At 49.9% G+C, this 26676-nt stretch overlaps 1 protein-coding gene across 1 annotated transcript; it reads right to left on the minus strand.

Moving 5' to 3' along the window:
- Positions 1 to 766: 766 nt before the first annotated feature.
- On the minus strand, positions 767 to 17065 carry KPNA7 (karyopherin subunit alpha 7). Its single transcript, XM_066560736.1, has 11 exons — positions 16943 to 17065; positions 7024 to 7126; positions 6258 to 6398; positions 5639 to 5724; positions 4949 to 5217; positions 4377 to 4459; positions 3676 to 3939; positions 3089 to 3322; positions 2578 to 2760; positions 2004 to 2153; positions 767 to 983 (listed from the first exon to the last, which is right to left on the minus strand). The coding sequence occupies exons 2-11, from the start codon at positions 7084 to 7086 to the stop codon at positions 903 to 905; spliced, it is 1554 nt and encodes a 517-aa protein (XP_066416833.1). The 5' UTR covers positions 7087 to 7126; positions 16943 to 17065; the 3' UTR covers positions 767 to 902.
- Between the last annotated feature and the right edge of the window lie 9611 nt (positions 17066 to 26676).

Consider the following 26676-nt stretch of genomic DNA (forward strand, 5'->3'; position numbering starts at 1 on the left):
CCCTCATCCTGCCTTCAGCAAAGTCTTCGAGGTGCTTCAAGCCCTGGGAAGCCAAGGATTGGGGCAGGGTCTGCTGGGAGCCATCAGCACTGCAAGGATGGAGCAGTGGCCAGCAGCTTGCTGAGAACCCACAGCACAAAACCTTTGAGCTCATGGCTCAATTCCATCCTCGCCTTCTGCTGGAAACCACACTTGGAGGGCTTGGAGAGAAGGAGAACAAGAGCCAGGGACACACCATGGAAACCTGAAATTCAGGTCCTTGGAATTTCAGGGCAGAGGCAGCTCCATGGGCTCCAGGCTGATGGATGGCAGCAGGGAAGCTGCAGCAGAGCTGAATCATTGCCCCTGCACTGCCTCCAACAGCTTCCCTTCCAAAGGAGCAGCATTTGCTCAGCAGCTCCCACATCCACACTCAACTCCTCCAGGTGAAATAACACAGCAAGGCCCCTGACCCACCTGGGCCTGGCTCAGCTCCTTCCCCACAGCAGTGAGGGTGCCTGCAGAAGGGTGAAACACCTCTCCAAGAGGTTTTCAGAGCTACTTCAGCCACTCCAAGTCAAGCCTAGGAGTTTCAGCTCAAGGATTTGGTGGCAGGATGCTGCTCTCCTGCAGTTTAATATACTTAGAAGAAAGATTCCACCCAGAAAATCTGCCCAGGGGCTCCAACTCACTCCTGCAAGCCCTTGAGATGCTATTGGGAAAAAACAAGTTAGGTCATCTGCAACAGCAGCTTAAAAGAGGGGGGGAAATAATTAAAGGCAAAAGGTACAAAGCCAAAAGTGCAATTTATTGACAGTTTCAGAAGTAAAAAGGCTCAGCATCTCTGCTCCTCGTGGTTTGGATGTCTGAGCTCTTCCAAGGTACCTCCACCCACCAGTTTAGAGCTGTGTCATGCTTCATCTTCAGAAGTTGAAGTCTTGCTTCTCTACTGAGAAATTATACAGCCCATCTTGGCCAGTCTGGGGCTCCAGGTTTAAATTCTCCTAGGAGGAAAATGATAGAAATCACTCACAGGGTCTGCATTTGAGTAAACCTAAACTTTTTACAGCAACTCTGTTTTAGTCTTGTTTTAAAAACCCTGTTAAGCTCAGCCTGACTGAAACAGAACTCCTGGAGAGCAGGCCAAGCCTTCCTGCTCCTTGCAGCAGCCTGAAGCTGCAGTGTCCCTGCAGCCCACACACAACAGCAGCCAAGCCTTTGGGCTCAGACTCCAGAAGAAAAGGAAATAAAAGTGGCTGCAGTGGTAGAGCTCACTGAAATTAAATGGCCTGCTTGGAACAGCAACAAGCCAGGACTGCTCAGGGAGATGTTCCCTGGCATGCAGCCCCTCCAGCCAGAGCTGCTGTGGAGAACTTCCTCCACACCCTCTCACAGGGACACCCCACAGACCCTGCTCTGGCAAAGCTCTAAACCAGACCTCTGCCCCCTGCTGCAGCTCACACCCAAACTGAGCCACAGTTCCAAGGCCTGCCAGACCTCTAAGCCTCTTCCCTGATGCTTTCCCATCTGCAAGTCCAAGGCTAGGACCAAACATGGCATCTGTGACAGTCATTGGACCCTTGCAGCTCCTAGCTGGTGTCCTATCCTCTTTTTCCATGGATTCCTTACCATGAGAAGGGTCAAGTAATCCAAATGCAACCTGAGCACTGTTATCAGCTGAGTAGGAGGCTGCCATTCATAGTGACAAGCCAGCTCAGCTCTGAAGGAGGAAACTTCTCCACATTTGGTATTCATATCAGTAACTGCAGTAACTCCAGCTGATGCCAGTTTAAATTCCAGCAGCAAGATGCTATCAAGGCATCCATGTCTGTTGTCCAACTCATTGGCTGACAACTGAGAGCTTTCACAGACCTTTAAAAGCAGCTGGAAGAAGCTGCAAGGACTACTCTGGTCATGTGGAAGTCTCCTCTAAAAACCTTTTCCCATATCCTTAAACTCTGTGCTTCATTCCAGTGTGTAATAACTTCACATTTTCAGCTGAGAAAGAGCAAGGTCTCGCATACCTCACCAGAAAAGTATTTCTCTATGAGGTCCAGGGCAGCTCTGTAGACCATGTCATTCTCATGGTTCTGCAAATCCTCAATTTTCTCCAGACCATCGAGTTCTTCCACCAGCAGACACAACTTCTCTGTCTTTCCCAGCTTCTCAGCTGCCTGTAGCATTGGAAAGCCAGGCAGGAAAACAGAACATCAGTAACAGGTCTGAGATGGTTTTTTTCTGTAATTACAACCCTGATCTACAAGTCAAAGGCTCACAGTCCCTGAATTTATGGTCCCTTCCTGATGCCAGGGATGTGCCTGTGGTGCACCAGTCTCTGCTGGGGGCTCCCAGCCAAACCAGGGAGCAGGGGATAAAGAGCAGCACTTTGGGAACTCAATCTTGCCAACCCTTTACACAACCCAAGGGTATCCAAGGCAAATTTAGACAACATGAAGTCTCTCTTTACTCCAAATATCAAGAGTCATTGTTCTAACCACACAAGATGAGCACTTGCTGCTCTTTGGACGAAGGAAGTCAAAAGATGAGACCTTATCAGGAAGAGATTAAAAAATATCATCCAGGATGAGCAGATCTCACCAGGAAGAGATTTGAAATGGTGTCCAGGATGATCAGGATGGTTTTGCTGTCTTTGACCAAAAGCAGGTTGAGCAGAGGTTTGAGGACCCCGGAACGGACGAGCTCCACCACCTGATCCACTGTTGCTCCAGTTGTGAAGTTGGCCACCACCCACACAGCCTCCTTCTGAGCCTTGAAATCACCCTGGGAAAGCAGCACAGCAAAGGCATTCCCAAGCTATGGTATCCTCTAGGATGAGTGTGAGGCCAGGATAACCATTTCCCTTATCTGCAGCTTGCCCAGCCCCTTCGGGTGGTGCATGGACACCTGGCAGAGGTGCCAAGGGCAGCTCCAGGATGTGTTTCCATGCAGGTGTACTGACAAATTGGGATGCTCAGGCTGTCCCAAGGATCTCAACAGCTCTGAAACAGCCTGCTCAGGCAGCTCTGGGGCCAAGTGCTTCACAAAGGAGCCATGCCAGGCCTCCTGAACCCCACATCCCTCCCTCAGCTGCCCTGTGCCCATCCCTTACCTTGTCAAGCAGCTCCACCAAAGGTGGCAATAACCCACAGGTGATGATCTGCTGGATCTGGTGGGAAGGCCCTGCTGCAATGTTGCTGAGGGTCCATGCTGCTTCCTTCTGGATCACTGACTTGCTGTGCCTCAGCAGCCGGGGCAGGACAGTCAGGGCACCAGCATTGATGGCTTCCTGGGTCTGCTGGTCTGTGCCTGTGACCACATTCCCGATGGCACGGAGAGCTGGAGTCTAGACAGAGATTAGAGGAGATGAGGAGAGTCCTTACCTCGAGGGATACATGTCAGAAAGCCCAGCAAGATCCCTCCCTAAGTGCTTGATCCTCCACACAAGGAGAGCATTGTGGGTGATGGCTGTTTATTTACAGCCCTGTCGTCCCTTGTTTGCTCTAAGCAGCTTTAGAGCCTCTATCCAGCCTCCAGCCCCAGCCAGCAGAACAAGCAGTGCCTCGACAAGCAGGCAGTTCCATGGGCTGAGGGGACAGCACACCACAGCTGCCACACAGAACAAGGGCACCTGCCTTCCCTCTCCTCAGACCTTTCTACATTAAGGGACCACAGGGTGGAAATTTGATTGTTCCCTACCATAATAATCAAATCTGGGCTGTCCATGAGTTCCACAAGCCTTGGGAGAATCCCTGTCTCCACCACGACTTGGATGCGATCATTGCAGCCATCAGTCAGGTAGGAAACAGCCCAGCAGGAGTCAGAGATGACATCCTTGTCCTCATGCTGCAGGAGGATGACAAGGACTGGCAGAATCTTCTGCACAGCATCCAAGGGAGGGCAGGGGTTCTTGTTCCTGCACAGGTTTGACAGTGTCCAGGTGATGTTCCTCAGGAACCCAACCTGAAACACAAGGCAGGTGTAAGAGCCTCTCAGGCTGTGTTAGCCTGTGAAGGTTCTCACACACCAGAGACAGAACAGTGGGGCAGGAACCATTGCAGAAGGGCAGAGACAAATCACAGAGCAGCAGCAAGAAGCCTGAAGGGCAAGTTCAGCCCTTCCACATGCATATGCAAGCCTGCCTTGCACCAGTTTCATTTTATTCCTAGCCTGAGATAGTCAGAGCTGGATAAAAAAGGCCAGGATGGAAGAGATCACATTGACTTGGAGTGTCTGCTTGGCACCCCCAGCTTTGTGCATAGGCAGGGCCATAAAAGCAGTTTAGAGCAGGGTCTCATTCAATGACACAAACAGTTTGCTGTGTACAAAGCAGACAGTGGACTCACCCATCACCCAAGGGATTAAGATCTGTTAAATCAAGGAAATGGAAGGTTATTTACTGGAGTTGCAGGTGACACCAGAGCCAGCAAGGGAGGAATCACATCACGAGCAATAAGAGCATCCCTGTAGATAGGGCCATCACCTGGACAGATAAAAAGGGTTGGTCACTGCACCTGCCCAAGTCACAAGACAGTCAACAGCAATCAGACCTGCAGGGCCAGGGCTGGGTGACCCACCAGCCACACACCAATAGGCATTTCCAGGTGGGAAGGATTTACTGGGCAGACTGGAGTGGCAGCAGGCCAGCCAGGCATGACCCCTTCTGTTCTCCCTACGGTGACATTAGAGGGTTAAACCACCCCAGCAGGACAGAGTCTTGCCCTTGGCTTTGGCCAAAATCCTCTTGCAGAGCCAACACAGGATCTCAAAGGCTGCCAGGCAACACTAAGGGGATGAAGGGTTATGGGGTTCACTCGGGGCAGCAGCTCAGAGACCCAACTGCATGGAGAGGAGCTCCAGCGCTTCATCTCCCCAGCAGAATCAGAATATTCCAAGTTGGAAGGAACCCACAAGGATCATCAAGTCCCTGGCTCAGTCAGGGACCTCCAAACGCCCCTCCAGGTCTCCTCACCTGCAATGTTGCCCAGGGCCCACACTGACTGCTCGCTGATGTGCATGTGTGGGGAGGACAGCAGAGAGATGAAGGCTGGGATGGCTCCTCCCTCCACCACGGCCCTGGTGTGCTCAGAGGTGCCAGAGGCAATGTTGGTCAGTGCCCAGGCTGCCTCAAACTGCAGGGCAGCATTGTCAGCACGGCCCAGGAATTCCACCAGCCTGGGGATGATCCCCAGCTTCATGATCTGATTGATGGGGGGGTCCTTGTGCTTGGACAGAAGTCTCCTGTGAGAGAGGACACAGCACAGCCAGCCATGAGGAACCCTGTGTGGTGCCACCACAACCCATAGCCCTGTGGTCCTTTGTGCCCCTACCCTTGTGGGGACAGCCCTGCTCAGCACTGACCCTTTACAGAGCCGGGCTCTCCAGTCCTCGTCCTGCCCAAGCATCTGACACTCAGTTTCTTGTGGGACCCAAGATAATTTCAGGCCCAGGAAGGGGCAGCACAGCCAAACCTTTTGTTGGGTCCATGCAGGACTGTGAGCCAAGCACAGCACAGAAGCCACAGAACAGGCACCAGCTGAGATTCCCTTGGGCAGTTTGGGTTACCAGGCCCCATCTCCCTTTGCCACCTCTCTAGAGAGCTCCTCAAACAGGAACTTGCAGCCCCCAGGCCCCAGCACAACTCCAGCAGCTGGGCACATACCTGGTGGCCTGGGTGGCGAGCAGCTGCAGCTGGGTGTCTTCCCCATTCACGGCTTCCAGGATCTCCTCCAAGGAGGGCTGAATAATCTGTGTCACAGGGAATGATTCAGAGTCAGCCGGGGAGCTGGGACTCCCTCTGGTTTAATCTCAGCAGTCAATCAGCTGTCTAGACCCAGCTCAGTCACCATTTCATATCTAAGCAGTGTCTATTCTTTATGCAACACGGTTTCAAGATGAGGCAGGGGAAGACAATCCACAAAAGCCTTCAAGGCAGCTAATGCTTGTAATCAAGCAGTGAAAGAGTCACTGACACCATAATGGGCTGTGAGCTCAGTAATTACCCCTGGCTGTGCAGGGAGCCAGACAGGAGCAGCTCCCAGCGAGCCAGAGCACCAGCCTGTTCTACCTGCCATCAAGGGAGGCCAGCAGGACATCATCACCATGAAAAATTGCACAGACAAAGGCCAGGCAGTCTGAAACACTCCCCAGCACTGGGCATGGGGATCAGAATGGCACCAGCTACTTAGATCAAGTCACCCCAGCTGGAATTGATAGTGGCCCAAGTAGGGGATGATTCCTGCTGCACTGATCCCACCCAGGTGCAGAGCACCAACACTCACCACCTCAGCTGCTCTGTCTTGTCCCAGAGAGGGATTCTCCTCCTTCACATGAAAGGAAATGTTTCTGCGCTTCAGGAGCTGCTCATCCTTCTTGGCCTTCCTCAGCTCAACGCTCACCTCCACCCTCTGCCTCCGCAGGCTCTGGGGGGAAGAGCAGCATCCCACTTATATCTGCATTGCCCCATTCCCCAGGGAGTTCATCCCTCTGCCCCACATTTCCCACAGGAGGAGTGGGGAGCCAGCATCTCCTCCCTGTGGTCTGGAGGGTGATGAAGGAGTTGGGACAGAGGAAGGCTCTCCCTCGGTGCCTCCCAAGGACATGGGCTGCTGGATGAACCAGCAACCAGTGGGTATTTTTAAAAGTAGATTTTCTGAACCTGAAAGGCAAATCCTCATCTCCTCTACTGGCTTAAATCAAGCTGACAGATCCTACATCTGACATCCCATACCAGCCCCAACTCCACAGGGATAACTGCTGTGGAGAGTTCAGCTGCCTGGGGCTGAGCCATCTCCCTTCCCCAGCCACACACACCCAAAACTCACATCCCCCTTGCCTGTACCACCACACTCCTTGCAGCCCAGCCAGCCCCACACCACATCCCCAAAACCACCCAAACATCCCAGCTGGAGGTATGCAGAGCCATTCCCCATTCCCTCACACAGGTAGATTGGGGGCCATGGACCTTGAGAAGCTCCTCCATCAGGTCCTGCCAACAGTGGGCTCTGCTGGGGTCCAAAATGCTGGCACAGGCAGGGGGGTACTCACAGTTTCATCCTTGCCCTTGTTCTTGAACAACTTCATGTGCTGGCTGTGCTTCCTGACTGGCATCTTGGCAGAGTTGAGAGAGGTGCTGGAACCCTCACGTGCTCTTGGGGGTCAGCACAGAGCAGAGTCAGGTCACAGCTGCCCAGAACCATCCCCTGCCAGCCACTGAGGGGGCTGGGACCCTCCACTCCCACCACCAGCCTGGGCCACACATTTCCACCCCACACTTGCAGCAAGGGAGACACTGGAGACACCCTGGCCCAAGCAGGGCTTGGTAGGATCCTCACACACTGCAGCTGAGCCACTGAACTAAATAGAAGCACAAACTACCACTTAATATCAGGCTACAAAAATTACAGCTGCTGCAATCCCAGGAGGAAGCCAGACACAGACACCCCATGGTGACAGGAACACCCCCTTCCTCCAGCCCTCATCCTGGGGCTTTCACATTTACTGTGACACACAAGCCTGGCAAAGCCTCTTGCCTCCAAAGGGAGCAGCTCAAGGTCTGATTTAAGGACACACAGCCACATCTAAGCCTCTTTTACTCCACCACAGAGCCCAGCCTGGCTTCCTCCACCTGCATCCCAACTAGGAAAGGCCCACAGGCACACACAGGGACACAAAGTGACCAAGTTCAGCTGATAAAAAAAAATGTTCTGGAAACCCAGCAACTGTTACAGGCTGCCAGGGGAACATCATGAAATAAGCACAGGTCAAAATAATTTCTAAGCACCTCCTAGCAAAAAGCCAGAGATTTACACACAAATAAACCAAGACCTGGCCTTCAGACAGCTTTTGTCAGAAAAACAAGGCTTCCAGCCAGCAATAAGGGAGATGTTTTCAGAGCAGACACCATCATGGGACCCCTAAACCCAGGCTGTGCATCAACATGCTCAGGGGCTGATCCCACACAGATGGTGCCTGCTCTCCTCCCCTCCAGGCTTACAGCCAACACCTGCAGCTCAGAGCAGTTTCCAAGGACTCCCTCACACCACTCTTTTAAGTTCAAGGTTTTGGTGTTTTTCTCATTCTGTCTCCCTGTTTTCTGTCCCAGTAACCAAGGCCAGGCACCAGCAGCATCAGCCCCTTTCCCATGCATCCAGCGGAGCTCCTCCAGCTTCCAGAAGGGCCAGGCTGAGCCACCCTTTGGCTCAATCCACCATCCCCCACAGCCTCAATCCCAACACCCAAACATCAAGGTCTGCTCCAGCCTCCCCTCCTGTTTCCCCAGCAGAGCCAAACACCCCAGAAAGTCTCTTCTTTTGGGGGAGCTTTCTCCTCCCCACCCCAGCAGAAGGGCACCACAGCCCACCCAGTGATCCCAGCCAAGCCCCAAACAGCCAGGAACCCATAGTGGGGTATAAGAGACTAAACAACAACCCAGTACCCAAGGGGAGGAAGGAAAGGGGAAAAATATCCCACTTACTCTAGGTGTGCCTCATACCCTACTGCCCTCAGCTGCCTCTTTTATTGCCCCATGGGGCCACACCCCCACCCCAGTGCCCCTCCACGACTGGCCCAGGACAGCCCCCCGTTATCTGCACCTGCTCCCTCACCTGGCTGCACCTGGAGGATGGATGGATGGATGGATGGATGGATGGATGGATGGATGGATGGATGGATGGATGGATGGATGGATGGATGGATGGATGGATGGATGGATGGATGGATGGAGCTGTCTTTCTGTCTGGGCCACCACTCAACCCCCAGATCTCCTCTCTACATTTATGCTTTGCCAGCTTTGGCCTTGTTTTTGGCCAAGACCCTTTGTGGTGCTGCCAGCCGTACCTGACAGTGTCCTGGGCTGTGGGGACAGTTTGGGCTCTGCCACCCCATCACTGTCAGGGCACAGCCAGTCTGGAGTGACGTTATTTTGTCTGGGTAGCTTGGGGGTGGTGCTGCAGGCCAGGAGAGCACCTCCTCCAGTCAGAGGGGCCCAGGACCAGGGAGCCAGGCAGAATCAGCTGCACAGAGGTTGCAAGTGAGCCAAGACAGGATTAAGCAACTTGGAGCATCATCAGGCACTGAGCTGCTGGCTGGCACAGCAGGGAGGTGGCAAGGAGAGAAACCCAGCAGGAGCCCATTATCTCCATGAGTCCTTTAGGTTTTGGCCAGGAGCTGCTGGGCAGCTCACAAAGTGCTGTGTTCTGTGCCCATGACAGTCTCCATCAGTGAGGAGATATTTTCATTTATGGAGCCCTTGCCTTAGTCCTGCTCTGGCCGACAGGGACAGCAGCTCCCTGACCCCCAGATAACCACTGCAGCAGGGCTTGGCTGCAGCACTGTGGGCACTTCTGGGGACTCTGAGGTGCTGAAGACATCGTGGCTTGGCACCCCCTCCACACCATCACCCTTTTTAGCAAAGCCTCATAAAACCCTCTCGGTGTGGGCAGGGGTGCCAGCCTGGTCCTGCTGATGGGGAAGGGAGGAGCAGTGTTTCCCAAATGGCTAGGGAAAACAGCAATTAAAATATTTAATTAAAACCTGAATTTAAATTACTTGACATCTTTTTGTACAAGGGAGATGGGGAACAAAGACCCTCAGAGCTGCAGGAAGGTGATGCTGTGATGCAGATGGGAACTGCACCCTCCACACTCCTGGAGGGGGTGTGCACTTTCCAGCTGTGCACACAAAGCCATTCCAATCCAAATTATAGCAATTCAGGGAACAACGAGTACTGCCCAGCATGGAAATACCTATGGAGACACACTGTGCAATACCCTGGCTGCTCCAAGTCCTGGATTCAAGTCCTGGGGTCACACCAATTCTGCATTTCAAGGCAAATAAAATGAGTTGTACACAGCCTTATGTGGAAGGTGATAGGGGAGGTTTGAGGAAAGACCTTCAGATAAATCTGTTGTTTGTAGGCATTAAAAAGCCAGTTGTGCTAATCCTGGCTGTGATTTTAAGCTTCAAGTGCCACTGGTTGCATTATCTTGTTTCTTGGCTGCTTGAGACAGGAAAATTACATTTCAATTGCTTTTTAATTCAACTTAATCTGGTGCAAAAGTTAGTGTGCACCCTCTAATTTTGTTTTCTGAGCGGTTTGTTTCCACTAATTCCTAATCAGCCAACACTAAATCAAAACAGGCCTGGCTCAAGCTGAAATAGATGAGTCCTCGCAACCTTGCCAAGCAATTTAATTAAATTGGCTTAAAATCACACCCCAAGGTAAGTGGGGGCAGCCTCCTGCACAGGCCAGCCCCCAGCTTTTGGTCCCCTGCCTGCAGAGCTCTCACCCAAGGTGCTGCAGGATGTGAATGTGGAACAAGGCTGGGAGAAGTTCGTGGTTATCCCAGGCTGCTCTTTTCTCCCTGCTCCTTCCATTCCCTCTCCACCTGCCAAGCACAATCAGCCCCATCCTGTTCAGCTCCCTGTCACTTCAAGCACACAGAGGGAGAGGATGGGGAGAGAAAAACACGTGTAATGGATGAACATCCCTCTCCTTGTCCTCCACTCTGGTCCCTGATGTCATGAGAGGTGGCACTGCCACGCATTTGACCCCAGGAGCAGGCTGAGGGTGAGGGGGGTGGATTTGAACCTGTGCTGAGGACACAGAGAGATCAATATTTGCCAAATGGGGAAGGGAACAACCACTGGAGGAAAGAAAAGTTTTGGGTTTCAGCATAATAAGAAAGTATCACAGCTAATGGAGAGGAAAGGAGATAAAACCCTAAATCTACATGACAGTGTCCCCTGAGCTCAGCCTTGTGTGCTCAAGCTGAAAATCCACATTGTGACAGGTATGAGAAGCTGTGGTTCCAGTGCAGGGGTTTTTTTTGAGGCTGTTCTCCCCCACTCTGCCACCCTTCACCCCACACTGCACCTCAGTGAGGCTCTGACTGGGGTAGATTTGAAAACACCAATTTTTAGCCCTGAGAGAAAAGCCCTGATTTCCTCTCCAGCGTTTTTCATGTTTCTTGCATGGATTTACCCTCACTGCATGTGGAGAAAGGTACTGGTCAGGGAAGCTGTCAGTGTGTGTGGCATCTCTGTGGCAGGAACACCCTGGGGTCCATCCTGGGGTGCTGCACAGGCACAGCAAGCCCTCTGTGAGAGGAGAGCCTCAGCTGGATGGAGGGGAGCAGAGGGAGGGGTCCCTGCCAGCCCCCGAACGCTGCTCTCACACAACATCCTCTCTGTCAGCAACAGAGCAGTTCCATTAAATGAACATCAACAAATTAATTTCACTTATTAGTTGCACTAACACCAAGGAAATATCCATGTGGTTTCCTGAAACAGCTGGTGGTCTATAAAATCATGATATGTCCTGAACTGGAAGGGACCCACAAGGATCAGAGTCCAACTCCTGGACACCCCAAACAATCCCTCCCTGTGCGTGAGAGCAGTGTCCAAATGCTCCTGGAGCTCTGGCAGCCTTGGGGCTGGGACCATTCCCTGGGGAGCCTAGGCTCCACCAGGGGTGGAGAGGGTGCTCCACCACCCTCTGGGGGAAGAGCCTTTCACTGATATCCAGCCTAAATCTCCCTGACACAGCTTCATGCCTTCATGGATGTGCAGCATTCCTAAGTGTGGCAGGGATGCAGCCTGGAAATTCCTCCTTGTTCAGTTGGGATCCATCCCCCGGGCACACAATCTGTGAGGGAGGCAGTGCTAACTCCACAGGTGCCTCCTGGGGTGGCAGGAGTTGGGCAGCTTGTGACCTCCCAGCAGCAGCCACCAGCCTCTTGCCAGAGCTATTGTTGGTGCAGCCTCCTCGGGCAGAGCCGCGCTCGGAGCCGCTTTGTGCCAGGCACGGAACAGGCACGGAATAATGACAGCCCCCATCTGCTCCAGTCTGGCTAATCAGGACATGCAGAAGGTGGGAGAAGGGATTTATTGTTATCTCTGCCTTGCTGCTGAGCTGCAGGCAAAGCTGAGCACTGCAGCTGGATTTACTGAGGCTGAAAGTTCAGTTTGTGGTTTCCTTTAATTTAGTGGAGCAGCCCCAAAAACGTGGGTCCTGCTTTTCTGCCCCTGCTCCTCTGCAGCCAGGGAGCCATGGGCATGTGTCAGTTCAGAGAATCATGAAATTGTTTGCACTGGAAAGGACCCTAAAGTTCATCTCATTCCTACCCCCTGCCATGGCAGGGACACCTTTCATTACCCCAGGTTGCTCCAAGCCCTGTCCAACCTGACCTTGGGCACTTCCAGGGATCCAGGGGCAGCCACAGCTTCTCTGGGCACCCTGTGCCAGGGCCTCCCCACCCTCAAAGGGAAAAATTCCTTCCCAATATCCCATCCAACCCTGCCCTCTGGCAGTGGAAGCCATTCCCCCTTGTCCTGTCCATCCATCCCTTGTCCCAAGTCCCTTTCCAGCTCTCTTGGAGCCCCTTTAGGTCCTGGAAGGGTCTCTAAGGTTTATCTGGAGTCTTATCTTCTCCAGGCTGAACAGCTCTGTCAGCCCATCTCTATGGGAGAGAAAAGAAGGAAGAGGAAAAAGAGGAGGAGGAGAGAAGTATGGTTTTCCATTTCAGTTGAAACAGGTCCTGCTGTGACTGTGGGATTGATTCTGTGGTGCTGTTCAAGGCAAAGTGTTCTTCAGGTCCTCTTCCCAGCCAAGAAATGGGATCACTCTGAAATGTAGGCACTGAAACCCAAAAAGGAAATGAATCATATTGACATTGTACAGAAGAAATCTATATTTGTTGATAAAGAGGCCTGGGAGAGTTGGGAATTCCCTGTCAATCAAGGGAAAGAGGATTTGTGTGCAGGAAGACAGCTTGTGAATAACACCAACTGATTGTCCCATCAGCTGGGCTGGGAGCTCCTGCTGAGCTGTCAGAGCATTGGGAAGGAGAACAGCAGCAGGGCTGATGTCGGGTTCGGCTGTCTGTCTCTGCCCCGACACGGGTAGAGTGGTTCTTGGGTGGCACGCGTTTTAAAGGATGAGTCTGGACTCTTCAGCTTTTCGGTCTTCAGGTTGTTTATTATTTCTTATCTACAAAATTTTTCTGTCTGCCCAACAGAGGTCTGATCTGCAAGCAGTCACAGGCACTCTCTGACCACCCACAGGGCGGTCTTGTCTTTTTATACTAATATCTACGTACATAATATTTACCTTTATTTCCCAATGCTTTTCACCCATGTTGGCAAGTGCACCTTCACCATAAACCAATCCCCAAATGCCAACATCACCACAGGAGATGGAGGACAAGAAGAAGGAAGAAGAAGGACAAGACACGCCCTGATCCCTCCATCTTGTCTCCATAACCCCCCTGTACCCAAAAACCTTAAAGTCTATATTTCACTTTCTAAATGTGTCTATTTTACACCTTTTACTCTAAAGTGATTCTCTTGTCCTCAAACTCTTGTTATTTCTGTGGATGGATCAAAATCAAGCCACCAGACACTCTTGGCAACATTCCAGGATTTTCGAGACCCCCAAGGGTTCTCCTGGCATCTCTGGACATTGGGAACAATGTGCTGAGATCCCACAGGCTGAGGGAGTTGTGGGAGCTCATTCCCACTTTCCAAAGGCAGCTGTTGGTGTCCATTTGGCTCCACTGGAAGTGGATGCCCCAGAAAACCAGGACAGCCCTGGAGCCTGTAACTCCACACCAGGCTGAACGTGAAGGAACTAATTTTAACTTCTGGGCATCCTCCTTTCTGCCAGCCACGGAGGGACTAGAGTAACAGTTTTTGAAATTATTTAAAAATAACATCAGACTTAATCAGAGTTATTTATTAAATCCATTATCCTCTGTCAGTTATGGGACACTGGTTCAGCTGCAGAAACTATAATCACCTATGGCCAAAATATTACTTTTTTTTTTCCTTAGCGGAGCCCAGCAATAATTATTCCTTTAGTCCCTGACTCTGTAACTCAAGGATCTGAAACAGAGAAATCCACAGTGCATTTGGGGATGAGGCACAATGGAGTGATGAAGTAACCTTGAGATTAATCAAAAACCCACATAATTTTGTATAAATCATGCATGGCCTTGCTCCACAGCACCAAGCAGGAGAAAGGCTAAGGTGCTCTCTAAAGGAGTGGAGTGCCTTGTAAATCATACAGGAAAGAGAAACTCCATGAAAACACCAGGAAATCCATATAAATCATGTGGTCTTGAGCCTCTGGATGCCTCTTTGCTGTCAGGGAGCCCATGTGCAGCTTAATTAGAGGAGGGGATGAGCTTCCCTGCTGCCAGACGCTGCTCACCTTGCTCCAGCGCCTCCAATTATCCCAGCTGAGGACAGCATTTCAACAGAAATTAGTGTCTTTGTTTAAAATGTGTATTTAGGGGCTTTCCTTTGAAAGCCATGCTTAGGAAATGCTAAAAAGAGGATTGGACATGCATATTTCGCCTGATCCAAGAGCTGCAGGTAATTTTTGCTAAGCCCAGAGGTGATGTTCTTCTCTGTTGCAACTGCTTCACATCTCACACACACTGATTTGGGAATGAGCTTTTGGGGAACACCCCTGGTAATTCCATCTCCTTGTGCCATCTCCTTCCTGCCACTCCACTGCTGTCCTGGAAATGTGTCAGTGTAACAAATTGTATGTAAAAATGTAAACTGAGTTCTGCAGGACCCACAAGTGTCCTGGGCTGATCCCACAGCGTGGGCAGCAGAGGGGGGGATTCTGCACCTCAGCTGCATTTTCTGAGACCCCCCCTTGGACAGTACTTCCAGCTCTGGGGTGTCCCTCATCACAAGATGAGGAGCTGCTGGAGTGAGCCCAAGGATGCCACAGAGATGCTCCAAGGGCTGCTCTGGAGCCAGGCTGGGAAAGCTGGGGGTGTTCACCTGGAAAGGAGAAGGCTCCAGGGAGAGCTGAGAGCCCCTTCCAGTGGCTGAAAGGGCTCCAAGAGAGCTGGAGAGGGACTTGGGACAAGGGATGGATGGACAGGACGCAGGGAATGGCATCCCACTGCCAGAGGACAAGGGATGGATGGACAGGACACAGGGAATGGCATCCCACTGCCAGAGGACAAGGTTGGATGGGATATTGGGAAGGAATTTTTCCCTTTGAGGGTGGTGAGGCCCTGGCACAGGTTACCCAGAGAAGCTGGAGGTGTTCAAGGCCAGGCTGGATGGGGCTTGGAGCAACCTGGGACAGCGGAAGGTGTTCCCTGCCCATGGCAGGGCATTGGAATGAGATGAGCTTTAGGTGTCCTTCCAACCAAACCATTCCATGATTCTCCGATTCTTTAATTCCTTGCGTTGAGTGCTACAATTGAAAATGTACCACTGAAAAGTTGGATACCAGGAAGACAGACTTGAACTTTGCTTCCCTGTGTGTACCCTTCCCTGAAGCTTTTGATCACAAGGCACAGACTGTCTCCTGCAGGATCTGTGACTCACTGAGCACCTGGTGGGATTTGAAAGGCCTTGGCATTGTCCCCATCAGACCCTCTGTGCCCCACGAGCAGTGATCTGCCCTTGTTTGCTTAGAGCCTGCTTGTGTCTCTGTAGAGACAACATCCCTGCAGCCCTCACAGGAATACACTGATCCTCCCCAAGCAAGCACAGACAACAGCTGAGAATGAGGTTGCAGCTTTCATTATTTTCTAAATGACTAATAAATGCAAAAACTTCTTGCAGTCTCCTGAGGGAGATCTTTATATAACCCTGTGATCCTTCAGCAGGGTTTTCTGGTCCGGATTCCATTCCTCCCCAAACCACCAGAGATCAGTTTGCTTCTGCTGCTGAAATGCAACCCCAAAATGCAGCATCCAAGCTGAGTTCCTTGTTATTCCAAAGCTTATCACAACAGCACAAAGGCTGAGGCTCTATAACAAGCAGTTATAAATGGTTTTGTACTTGCTGTTCCTCATCTTGTCCTTCTCCAGTTGCACTCTCCTTCTTTTTAATTGGAAATGTCACTGTGGACACCTGGGCTGCTGTGTTTAGCCTGGGACCCCTGGCAGCACTGAGGAAGAGACAAGAGCCTTTCTTGTGTGTGGTCTGTATCAGACAGGTGGAATGCAGGTAGGGTACATGCAGGAGATTCTTCCCTGTGATGGTGGTGAGGCCCTGGCACAAGCTGCCCAGAGAAGCTGTGGGTGCCCCTGGATCCCTGGAAGTGTCCAAGGCCAGGTTAGACAGGACTTGGGGCACCCTGGGACAGTGGAAGGTGTCCCTGCCCATGGCAGGGGATGGAACAAGATGAGCTTTAAGGTCCTTCCAACCCAAATCATTCCAAGCTCCTACATGGGCTGATCTGCCTTTATCTGAAGGCCATTTTCCAACCTGAGAATAGAATTATGCTCCGCATCCCTTCAGGCAAGAGGGCTGGACTCTCAGTCTCACTTTAACATGATGAAGGAATCTGTGTCAGGGCAAGAAACTGAGCCCACACCAAAGGCAAACATCCTGCTTAGCAGACAACTCCCTGCACAAGCCGTGGTCTGCAGGGCTTGCTGTGCACTGCTATCGGGACACGTCACCCCACAATCTCTCCTCTGTCCTCTGAGGGAACCTCCAGCCCCCTTCCCAGATAATGCAATCACAAGGGGACATGCTGGGGAAGCAGCTGCAGCCCAGCCCAGGCTGTCCCAGCAGGTTTTGAGTGTGGTGATGTGCTGGAGCAGAGCGTGGCCAGTGAGATACAGGACAGGGCCTGGGCTGTGGACATGGCTACAACACGTCATTAAACTCAGCAAGAGGCACCTTGGGAGCACAAAGCAGCTTGGCTGAGTCCTGGTTCTTGTTGATGTGTCTGTGAGCTGAGTGGGCCAGCAGCTGTTTCAGGTTTACCATTCTGCCTTGGATCACTGCATGGAGAGATCCAATAGCTGCCTTTGCAGCTCTCTCCTCCTGTGTGGTTAAAACATTTATTTTTTCGAGTTACACATGAGCAAACAGGTCAGAACCCATTACTTACTTGATGCATTTCACATTCTTCTCTAAGGTGTTGGGTTGAGAACTGTTTACAATCTCCATTCACAGATTCAAGGTTTGAAATAATTACCTAAAAAAGCCCAGAAAATATGACTTGCTCCAGAGAGATTCCTGAGGAGTTAATCACAGTTCTCAGCATTCAGGACTCTGGCTGGCCATGGTTTCTGTGGTATTACTCTGCTCCTGATGGGACATGCTGAGTTCCTAGAATCAGATTTTCAGGGTGAATAGTCAGTTACAAATTCAAGAGGTGGGTGTAACATGAACTCTCTAATTTTCACCTCAAAGCAGTTGTTTATCTGAATCTTCCTGCTTGGAAACTCAATCCCAAGCGTGTTCACCCACAACACCCACAATGGCAATCCTGGCAGGGTAACCACATCCCAAACGCTCCAGCTGAGGCAAATATAGCAGAGAAATACTTAGGGCTGATACAGGAGCTGTTGTCTTTCATGTGTTTCAGGGCAGCTCATTCCCACTGAGTGACTGAAACATGCAGGATGCTAACACAACAACAGCTTTATCCTCCCTGCTTGCAGCAAACACACAGGCTTTATTCATCATAAACATGGGGCACAGAAACGATTTTAAAATGAAACTTCAGTTCCATCACCAGTGTGGCTGCTCCTGCCAAGGGTTCAGCCTGAGGTTTGCCTGTCAAGGATCAGGTCTGATGAAATCTGCTCTTCCACCTTGGCAAGAAAATACAGCCAAGGATGTGACTTTGCATGGAAGTTTATTTAGATGATCTTACTATTTCAGCCTCTTGTCCCCTACCCCCCAGCAGCTGAGTTTATAGAACACCTACAAGGCAAGACAAGAAGAAATTGCCACAAAACAAAGCATTATTTGATGCCTCCTGATGGATCAAAGCTTCCCAATCAGACTCTCAGCATTACCACCCCCCTGGACTTACAGATAAGGAATGTATTGTCTCTTTTAAATGTAATTTCTGGATCAGTCCCTTTGGACAGCTCTGAAAGAGCCTGGCCAGCCCTTGCAAACACTCACCTTCCAGGACCTTGGGTTAAACCTGCTGTGTGTGGTGGCTGGGAAGGGGTGTGAGATGGAGAGCAGGAAGGGCCATGGGGCAGCAATGGGAGGCAGAGGCAGAGAGAAAAAAGGATGCTGTCTGCAGGTGTGTGTGGAGCCCATCTGGGTTTATATTCACTGTTTTATATCAGGTAAACTTGAATTCACAGGTATTTTAACCATAAGTTTGTTAAATTCCACATGATCTTGAGGAAATTAAATCTCAGAGTTTTAACTCACCCCCAGCTGTTGGCATGGCCTTACGCCTTCCTTGACTTTTGGGTCTACATTTACACCTAAGCTTTTAAAAAGATCACTCCTTCTGGCTTCAGTCTGAAAGATCAAAACAAAACAGACTTTTTGTGGGTAGATTGTCTGCCAAAAAATAGGCTGACACTGGGTGGACAACTCTGAAGGTGTAAGTTGTCATCATGTCCTGCCTCAGTTTCCCCAGCTGTGAAAGGATGAAGTATAAAGAATTTAAAGTTCCAGAAGAGTCTGAGCCCTACACCCAAGAAACTGTTTGGTGCAAGTATGAGCTGTTTTGTGCCATACACTTATTTTCTGTAGGCATTTGGTTTAACATTTCATTGATCTGTTCCAGGGACCACTGTTAGTCCCTGTGTTTCAGGGAGGTGATGGATTAAATGCAGACCTGAGCCAGGGCTCAAATATACATTGCAAATCCAGGCATCTCAAGCCAGCCAGCCTACAGATTTAGCTGTGTAGATTGAGAGGGGAAATGACTGCTGAGCTGTTACATTCCTTATCTCTGCCTGATCAAAGCGGAAATGGACGGAGGAAATTTCTCCTTCCTGCTTTGCGGTGAAATTCACCCCAGAGCAGCAGATTGCAGCTGAGGGTGTCACACCAGGACCTTTCAGAGCTGGGAAACTGGTTTCCAAGGGCACAGCCCTGCTGCCTTGGAGTCCTTGCACACGTATATTTTTAGCCCATCAAGGTTTTCAGGAGGATGGTGGGGAAATGAGATCACCAGGACAGCCAGGGCCACTGCTGCCTCCCACCAGTGCCAAGCTGTCCTGACTGCAGCCCGAGCAGTGGCCTCTGAACCAGACCCTGGTGGCCACAAGTGCCCTCCCCAGCCCAGGGGCTTCTCCCGCTGTGCCCATCCTGACTCCTGAGCCAGCTGAGTCACCAGGCTGGCGCCCAGCGTTGCTCGGGGCTGCAGAGGTGGGACAGGAGCAGCCCCGGGCCTGGGCAGTGTGTCCCTGCTGCCAAGGAAAGCCACAGCACAGCCCCTGCTCCCTTTAATCATGGCATGATGAAATCAGCCTGGCCTCTGCAGGGAGCAGCAGCTGAGCAGGTAGGGCTGGTCCCCAGGGGCACATCTTGGGCTGCTGGACACGGACACAGAGCTCACCATCGGCTGCTGCAGATGTGTGGGTGGGGAAGGAAAACTGCCTGGAGTGTGGGACACAGTCTGCTCCCAGCACAGAACACGTCCCAAAAAATGCAAAGCCTTGGGACATGAGTCACGCCCTTGAACTCCCCTGCTCCCTCCTCTGGAATGGCTTTGCCACAACTCAGGTTGAGACAAGAGTGAAAACCACCATGGGTCATGGGAAATGATGTGCTCTGGACTCTCCTGGTAGTTTTTTGTGGCTGAGGGCAGGAGCTGATGAACCAGATCTTCCCTTTTCTCTTTTGGTTTCCTCTGAACCCCCATCCAAAAACCTCCCTCACCAGAATTGGTCTAACAGTTTTCAGGAAAAAAAAAAGATTGGAGAAAAGCCCCCTGTTCTCAGCCATAGGCAGGTTCCCAGTGGCCTGGGCCTAGTGGGGAAGGCCCAAGAGAAAGTGGGAATATTCTCCCTGGTTTTTCCCAGGCAATCTCTTGTTTCTGACCCCTCTTAGGAGCTACCCACTCATATTTGGGATCTTCCTTCTGCAGCAGGTTCCCACTGAACTGGAAGGTATCACTGGTGTGAAGAGGACACCACCACAGGGAAATTCCATGTTTCTTCAATCTGCTTCTCAACAGCGTGGGAAACACTGCTATTCTTTTCTTTTCCTTCTGGTTTTACCTTCTACCCAAAATAGAAGCCAAAATGACTGATAGTTATAGGGAAGAGGGTGTGGATGACACTGACCCCATGCAGCTCCTGACTCTGCCTAAAAAAGAGAAACCTGAGGCCATGAACAAGCCCTGGGATGGATTTTTCCTCCTGGGTGAAGAGAAAGGCTTTCCTTGATAAAAGCAAATGGCAAAACACCGGACTATTTGAGTTCTCTGCTTTGCTTTGCCCTCTCTACAAATTAATTCCCTGCACTTCTTTTTGCCCATTCATAACCCAGGGGGGAATCTTGATCTGTGGCTGCAATGAATCCACACTCACACAGAGCTCTGGGGGCTCCCAGGTGGTCTGGAAATGGGAATAAATAGCAGTGGGAGGAATAATCACAGTGTTTGCAGAGAGCATGGAGATTCCGGAGAGAACAGTGCTGTAGAGCAGCCTCGGGGATCCTCAGCCAGGTGGGATTTCCCAGCACTTTATTTCCTGCCACCTGCACAACCAAAGCATAGTAAAAAGTGTTTTATCTGGGTAAAATATTGTGAAGAGCAGGTTATTCAAATAAGGAAGGAGATATAAGCATCAATAATCAGTGAGGAAGACCCAGTCTTTTTTGTCATGATAGCAATGAGGAAAGTTGTTTGGCATCAACTAGAAATAGTTCCACGATAATGATGGCTCTCTCCTCTCCTCTCCTCTCCTCTCCTCTCCTCTCCTCTCCTCTCCTCTCCTCTCCTCTCCTCTCCTCTCCTCTCCTCTCCTCTCCTCTCCTCTCCTCTCCTCTCCTCTCCTCTCCTCTCCTCTCCTCTCCTCTCCTCTCCTCTCCTCTCCTCTCCTCTCCTCTCCTCTCCTCTCCTCTCCTCTCCTCTCCTCTCCTCTCCTCTCCTCTCTCTCCTTTTCCTTCTTTCCTCTTTGTTCTTTTTTTCCTTTTTCCTGTCCCCTCAGACCCTGCTGTGGGGGTCAGTAAAACAATTCTGAATTTAAAGACACAAATAGCAGCGACATTTGGCCATGCAGCAGAAATCCTGTTATTCAAGCCTTGTGGGATTCCTTCGGTGGTTTCCTATTCCTCCTTCCAGCTTCCTCACCGCCAGACCTCTGGATTGCCAAGTCCCAGCTTGTCCCTGTGCCTGTTTCCTCCTCCACAACTTCTCCCCCCAGGCTCTCCCTATCCCACACGCATTCCTAGCCTGTCTTATGCTGCCCTCTATCCTTGGAATAACCTTCCTCCTACTCCAAGCAACAAACCTCGTTTCTCTTTCCCAGCTTTCTGCCCGCAGATCCCCAGTGCTGCCCCACCATCCCCTGTGGGTGTCTCAGTCCCGGGATACACCGAACCCTCTTTCCTAGAGCTGAACCCCACAGCCCACTTTGCATTCGGTGCTCCTTCCTGGGGCTGGGATTAGCCAGAGTGCCCTCAATCCACACGGCTGGACCCCTGTGGGGAGCCTCTGGCAGGGCTGAACCTGAATGGAATTCCGGCTCACAGCGGGAATTCAGCTTTTCGTGGGAGGTGGCTGACAGAAAATCTACTGCTCGGGTTTGGATATTGGTTTGGATGGTGAGGGGTCATTGTCCTCAAAGCCCAAGGCTTCTGCATTGAGCATCCTGCTGGCTTTTGCAGGAATCCCTGGAAGATCAAATCATCCACATAAATCCTCTTCTGGAGACCCTTAATAATGCTAAAAATAGGAGGAAGAACAATTCCTTCCATTTGTCAGTAGCAGTCTTTCACTGGTAGGTCACTGTAGATCATAAAAAGATCTTCCCTCAGAAAAAATAAAACCAAAACTATCTTAAAATGCTTCCTCAAGCATTAATTTATATTTGCTAACACTTCCCACTGAGCATTATTGGTTCCTATTTTCTTGAACTGAGTTTGTCACTTTCGTTTTGCCTTCCTATTTTTATATGCCAAATTTTTATATGTCAAATTAAAAAATAGTTTTGAACAACCCCTCAAATCAATGCCCTTTCAACTGATCACTGCTGCAAAGATTCAAAATGCAGATTATTTTTAATTTTACAGATTTTTTCAGATTATTTTGCAGATTTTCTGCAGTTTAATTTTGGAGTTCTCAGTGAACATGTAAAACATTGGGAATTTCAACTGAAGCCTCACTCCTGTTTCTGTGTGCTACATACTTCTGCCATATGCTGCAGAGAAAGGAGGATTTCTTTAAGCTCTAATACAGAATCTAAGAAGAAAGACAGTTTTTTATAGATCTGATCTTTGAAAATATTAAATTTCCTCTCACTGACTTTCAAATTTGCCCCTACAGGCAACATTGTCTGTCCCTGATGAACACTCAGAACCTCTCAGCTACTTTCTGTTTTCCTACAGATATTGCAATCTTGATTAACAGACTCATCTTTTATTTTCTCATCCAAGGCAAATTTATCTGAATTGACTGTGGTGGCACAGGGAGGCTGGCTGGGGCTAACACTGGGAGTTGTAAGTAAGCAGATAATTCTCCATATTAACTTTGCTTTGGGTTTTTTCTTGTGTTGAATGGACCCTGTTTTGATTAAATCAGACACGAGCAAATCTGAAATGAATTCTGTGAACTGGAGGGATCTGCACTGCTGTAAATGAAACCAAACTCTGTCTCTTCTTCTACAGTGAAGTTACATGTTTTAGATGATGACAAATTTATTTCCTATTTCTTTACTTGCCTGTGAGACTCTGTGCACACAAAAAGGACACGATGCCTCTCCCAAAGCTGTACATTTTTCACTCCATGATTATATTGCAACCATTACTAACACTCATCAGCACAACATTGTAATTGCCTTGCAACCAAGACCCTAAAAATAGCTCTGCAGGGAAGGTGCATTGTTCTGTGCTTGCATACGTGCATCCAACACTAAATTGAGAGCCACAAATCTCAGCTCTCAAGGTGAAAAGACCCCATCACATTTCCTGACTAAAGCCCTTCAATACACAGAAAAAGGAGAGAGGAAACATATGGACCAGCCATTCTTTAATGTGGGATTGTCTGCATCCCTCTGACTTTCAACTCATCCCAGATTTGCATCACACCCAGCAACCATATGTTGGATTTGCCTCTGTGGACAGTTCAAGGCCAAGGCAAGTTGAGGTTGTTTCCTGGCAGCTTTCAGCCTCCTCCTGCCTGGCATGGCCAGACCTTTGCTGGGCAGGTCCAAGGACCTCCTGAACCTTGGCTGGAGCTCTGTGGGCAGAAGGGATTGTGAGTCCTCCCAGAGTTACTTGGACTAAACAAAATTGGCAATAAAGGTGATTTGAGTTAACCTAAACTCGCCTGAAGAACTCACATGAAGCAGCTCAGAGCAGACTTACATGGAGAGAGGGAAGGACAAAAATGCCCCGGCAGGACCTCCTGGTGATTTGATATCCCTTTGGGGATTTTGGAGTGAATTGATGCAGTGAGGTTTAGAGACCAAAAGCCAAACTGTGTTAGAGCCTGGCAGAAGGCATGGACCGAGTGATTTCAGGGTACAAACCACCTTTTCCAGAGCTCTTCACTGAAACAAAGGGCAGTGCAAGGACACAATGCACAGGACAATCCTACAAACCATGCACTGGCAATTCAGAGGATACTCAGAAGCAGGATGAGTTATTCTGGACAGCTGCTCCTGAACCCAGCAATGACATAGCTGGACAAGCATTGACATTTTCTTCCTCTCTTTCACTTGCTGCTAAAATATCTATACTAACATTTGTGTCAGTGGGAACATTGTGAAGGTTAGAGGCGTGTTCTGAGAGCATCACTGAAGGATGCTGTGGTTTTTGCTGCACTCACAGGACTTCCAAAGGATATTTTGAAATACTGCTTTCACTGATATCAAAAGCAAAATTGTCACTGACATCCAGAGGGCTGTGACTTTTCAATCTCTGGCTGCTGGATACATCTGGGATACAAACATATATATGCTCCCCTCTATGTTCCATGTCTGGAGAAGTCATGTATCATTTCTCAGGAATGAGCCAAGAGATATTATAATTTCTTCCTTGAACTTACTGGTACAGCACTTTGTGTGTGTTATTCACTGTCTTTAATGCTCACATCCCTGCTCAATCCTCTGTTTCTGGGATAAAAACCCTACTCCCCAGAACTGTGCTTGGTCAGAGATTGAAATAGGTTCTCTGCAGTGGGGGGTTGTTACTAATTATCCTGGAAGAAGAGGATTGCAAGTGACTTTTCCTTAGGCAGGCCAGAGTGAGAAAGGAAAGCTGTCTTCCCTTATCTCGATCAATGAATGGGGAGGTCCCCCTTGATCTGGCAGGGCTGCCATGAAGGTAAAAATGATAATTTTCAAACTGAAGTGTTGAGCTGCTTCATGCTAATTGCTTGAATCTCCTCAGGACAGGGAAGACAGCCAGGACCAGGACAAGCTTTTCAATACTCTTGAACAAAAGGTTTGGGTGCTCAATCCCACTTACTTCAATGTGGCTGCTATGTCAAAATCTCCTGGGCAGCCTAAGTAACTTGTCTCACTAAGGGCTTTTTTTTTTTTTTTTTTTTTTTTGTGAAATACTCAAAACATGCTCAGGAGTTGAAACCTAGAAGAACATTCAGTCTCCAGTCCAAAACCTGCTTGTTATGCCTTGTTTGGACTGATTGTGTCATTACCTCTTGGTCTGCCTCTTGCTGCAGAAACTTCTGTTTGTGTTCAATCCTAATTTTTAGCATTGCATCAAGGTGTGATCACAGCAAAAAACCACAGATGGTGGGGAAGAGCCTTCTCACTGGAAGCCTGAAGGAACATCAGTGAAAGTGAAAATACAGCAAACAGGATGCTCCCCCCCTGTCCTGAGCTTCCTGTAGGGATAAAATTCAGCTTCTTCAACCTGAGGATAAATAAGCAACTGAGGAGCAGCTGGGACAGCCTGAAGATTTGTTCAGTTTTCTGTGAGCTGAAGCCTGAAGATAAAATATCAGCTCCAGAATAAACGAGCATGATGTAGGAGTGTCTGGTTAACATTCAGTGGCCTGGGGTTTGCAGGACTTCAGATGAGCTGTAACAGGGTTTGTTTGAAGCCTGAAAACTGACAGATCTGAAAGCTGTGGCAGAGACCACAGGTTAAAACCTGCTCATTTCGCATCCACGTGTAATCTCAAGGAGCAGCTTTTGTGAGGAGAAAACTTGACCCTTTGTCTAGTTTTGACACATATTTTCCTTTTAAATATCATTTTGAAGAGTATCTGTTGCTGAGCAGAGCTTATTGGGAATATCTGCTGGCTTCTGAGACTATTATTATAAGCAAGACTTGAGCTACAGCGAGATCAAACAGTCTCCAGCTGCTGAACTTCCAGTGCCCTTTCCAGCAGCTGTTGGTATTTTACAGCTCCCAGGATTTATACATTGCAAACAAGCCTTTTGTATAAAGCAGATATGATTTTCATAGTCCACAAAGACAGGCAGTTCCAAATCATGGCTCACAAGTAACACACTGCAAGATCCTCTGGTGTGTTTGGAGCTGTGCACTCTCCCTGCTCCAGGCAGGGTGGGAGAGCAAAGCACCGTGCTGGTCTGAAGGGACCTGGCTGCTCAAATCTCAGTGGGATGGAAAATTATTTTAAATATTTGACACCATGGCCTGGCCTCCAGCTTATGGTGCAGATTAAGAATTCCCTTGTGGGGGTCTGTGTCCCTTCTGTCCTTTGATGTCCTGGGCTCTGGTCCAGAAGAAGAGACTTCTGACTCAGGATGTCACGGAGAAATTCCAGCAGGAGCCAAGGAGGAGCAGGGAGAGGTGGACAACATGGACCTGGCTGGAGACCTCACACTTGGTGACACAAATCAGGGCAAAGCCAGCGTGCTGTGAGCTTAGCCAGTTCACTGAGATTGGAAAAGCTGCTAAACCCAGACTCTTGTTTCTGGGGAATATAGAATGACCTTAAACAACACATTGATTTTTTTTTTAAATGAACAGATGTGCTGTTGAGAGTCAGAGCTGGCATCCACAGCTGCCACAGGGCAGCAGGCCTAGCAGATGGCTGAGCTGTCAGCTAAGGACTTGATCCTGCTTTGTCCATCAGCCCTGCCTTGCCAGTGAGTTTGGAGCCATGGTGGAGCACAGGCACAGGCCCTCCAGAGCCTGCAGGAGCCCAGGGGCAGCAGCACCCACTGTGAGGTATTATTGCCCTGCTCCAGCCAGGCAGCCCTGCTGATCAGTGTGTGTGTGTGAAGGGATGGAGCTGAGAGCTGCTTCTCTTCTGTCCTTCCCACTTTGTTCCCAGCAGGGCTGATCTGCAACCATTTTGCTGAGTATGCAGCAAGGGAATGGGGACAATGAGGGATTTCCTCCCCGTTACTCAGATTAACATGTTCACCTTCCCTCCAACAGTGGCTGACAAAGTTACTCAGCTGCACTCTGGAGAGTTCCAGTGGGGTCACCACCAGGCCCAGGGGAAAAGCAGGGAACAAGCTGGAGTGGAAGAGCATCCTCTCAGCATCAGAGTGCCAGAATGGAGGATTTGGCCATCAAAGGCTGCCACTGTAAAACCTCTGGGCCAATCACCCAACCTCCTCAAGCCCAAGGGAGGAGAAGGGGAACATCAGCACAGCCAGTGCAGAGCAGTTCTTTTCTGCCATGCCCCTTCTCTAACCCTGTGTAAGCTGGAACCTGCTCTTAGCAAAGTCAGAGATGGGCCCAAGCCCTCTGCATGAACAGATCACCCCAAACTTCCATGGGTTTTTCACAGACAGTAACACTGGGAAAAGTACAAGCTAGAACCAAATTAATGTGTGC

The sequence above is a fragment of the Molothrus aeneus genome, chromosome 16 (assembly GCF_037042795.1).
Source record: "Molothrus aeneus isolate 106 chromosome 16, BPBGC_Maene_1.0, whole genome shotgun sequence".
In the NCBI taxonomy this organism is placed as follows: domain Eukaryota; kingdom Metazoa; phylum Chordata; class Aves; order Passeriformes; family Icteridae; genus Molothrus; species Molothrus aeneus.

Coding starts and splice junctions, on each gene's coding strand:
- KPNA7 (XM_066560736.1), bottom strand. CDS start 7,086: ATGCCAGTCAGGAAGCACAGCCAGCACATGAAGTTGTTCAAGAACAAG. Junction 5,725..6,257: donor AAGACAGAGCAGCTGAGGTG/GTGAGTGTTGGT, acceptor CCTGTGACACAG/ATTATTCAGCCCTCCTTGGA. Junction 5,218..5,638: donor CTCGCCACCCAGGCCACCAG/GTATGTGCCCAG, acceptor CCTCTCTCACAG/GAGACTTCTGTCCAAGCACA.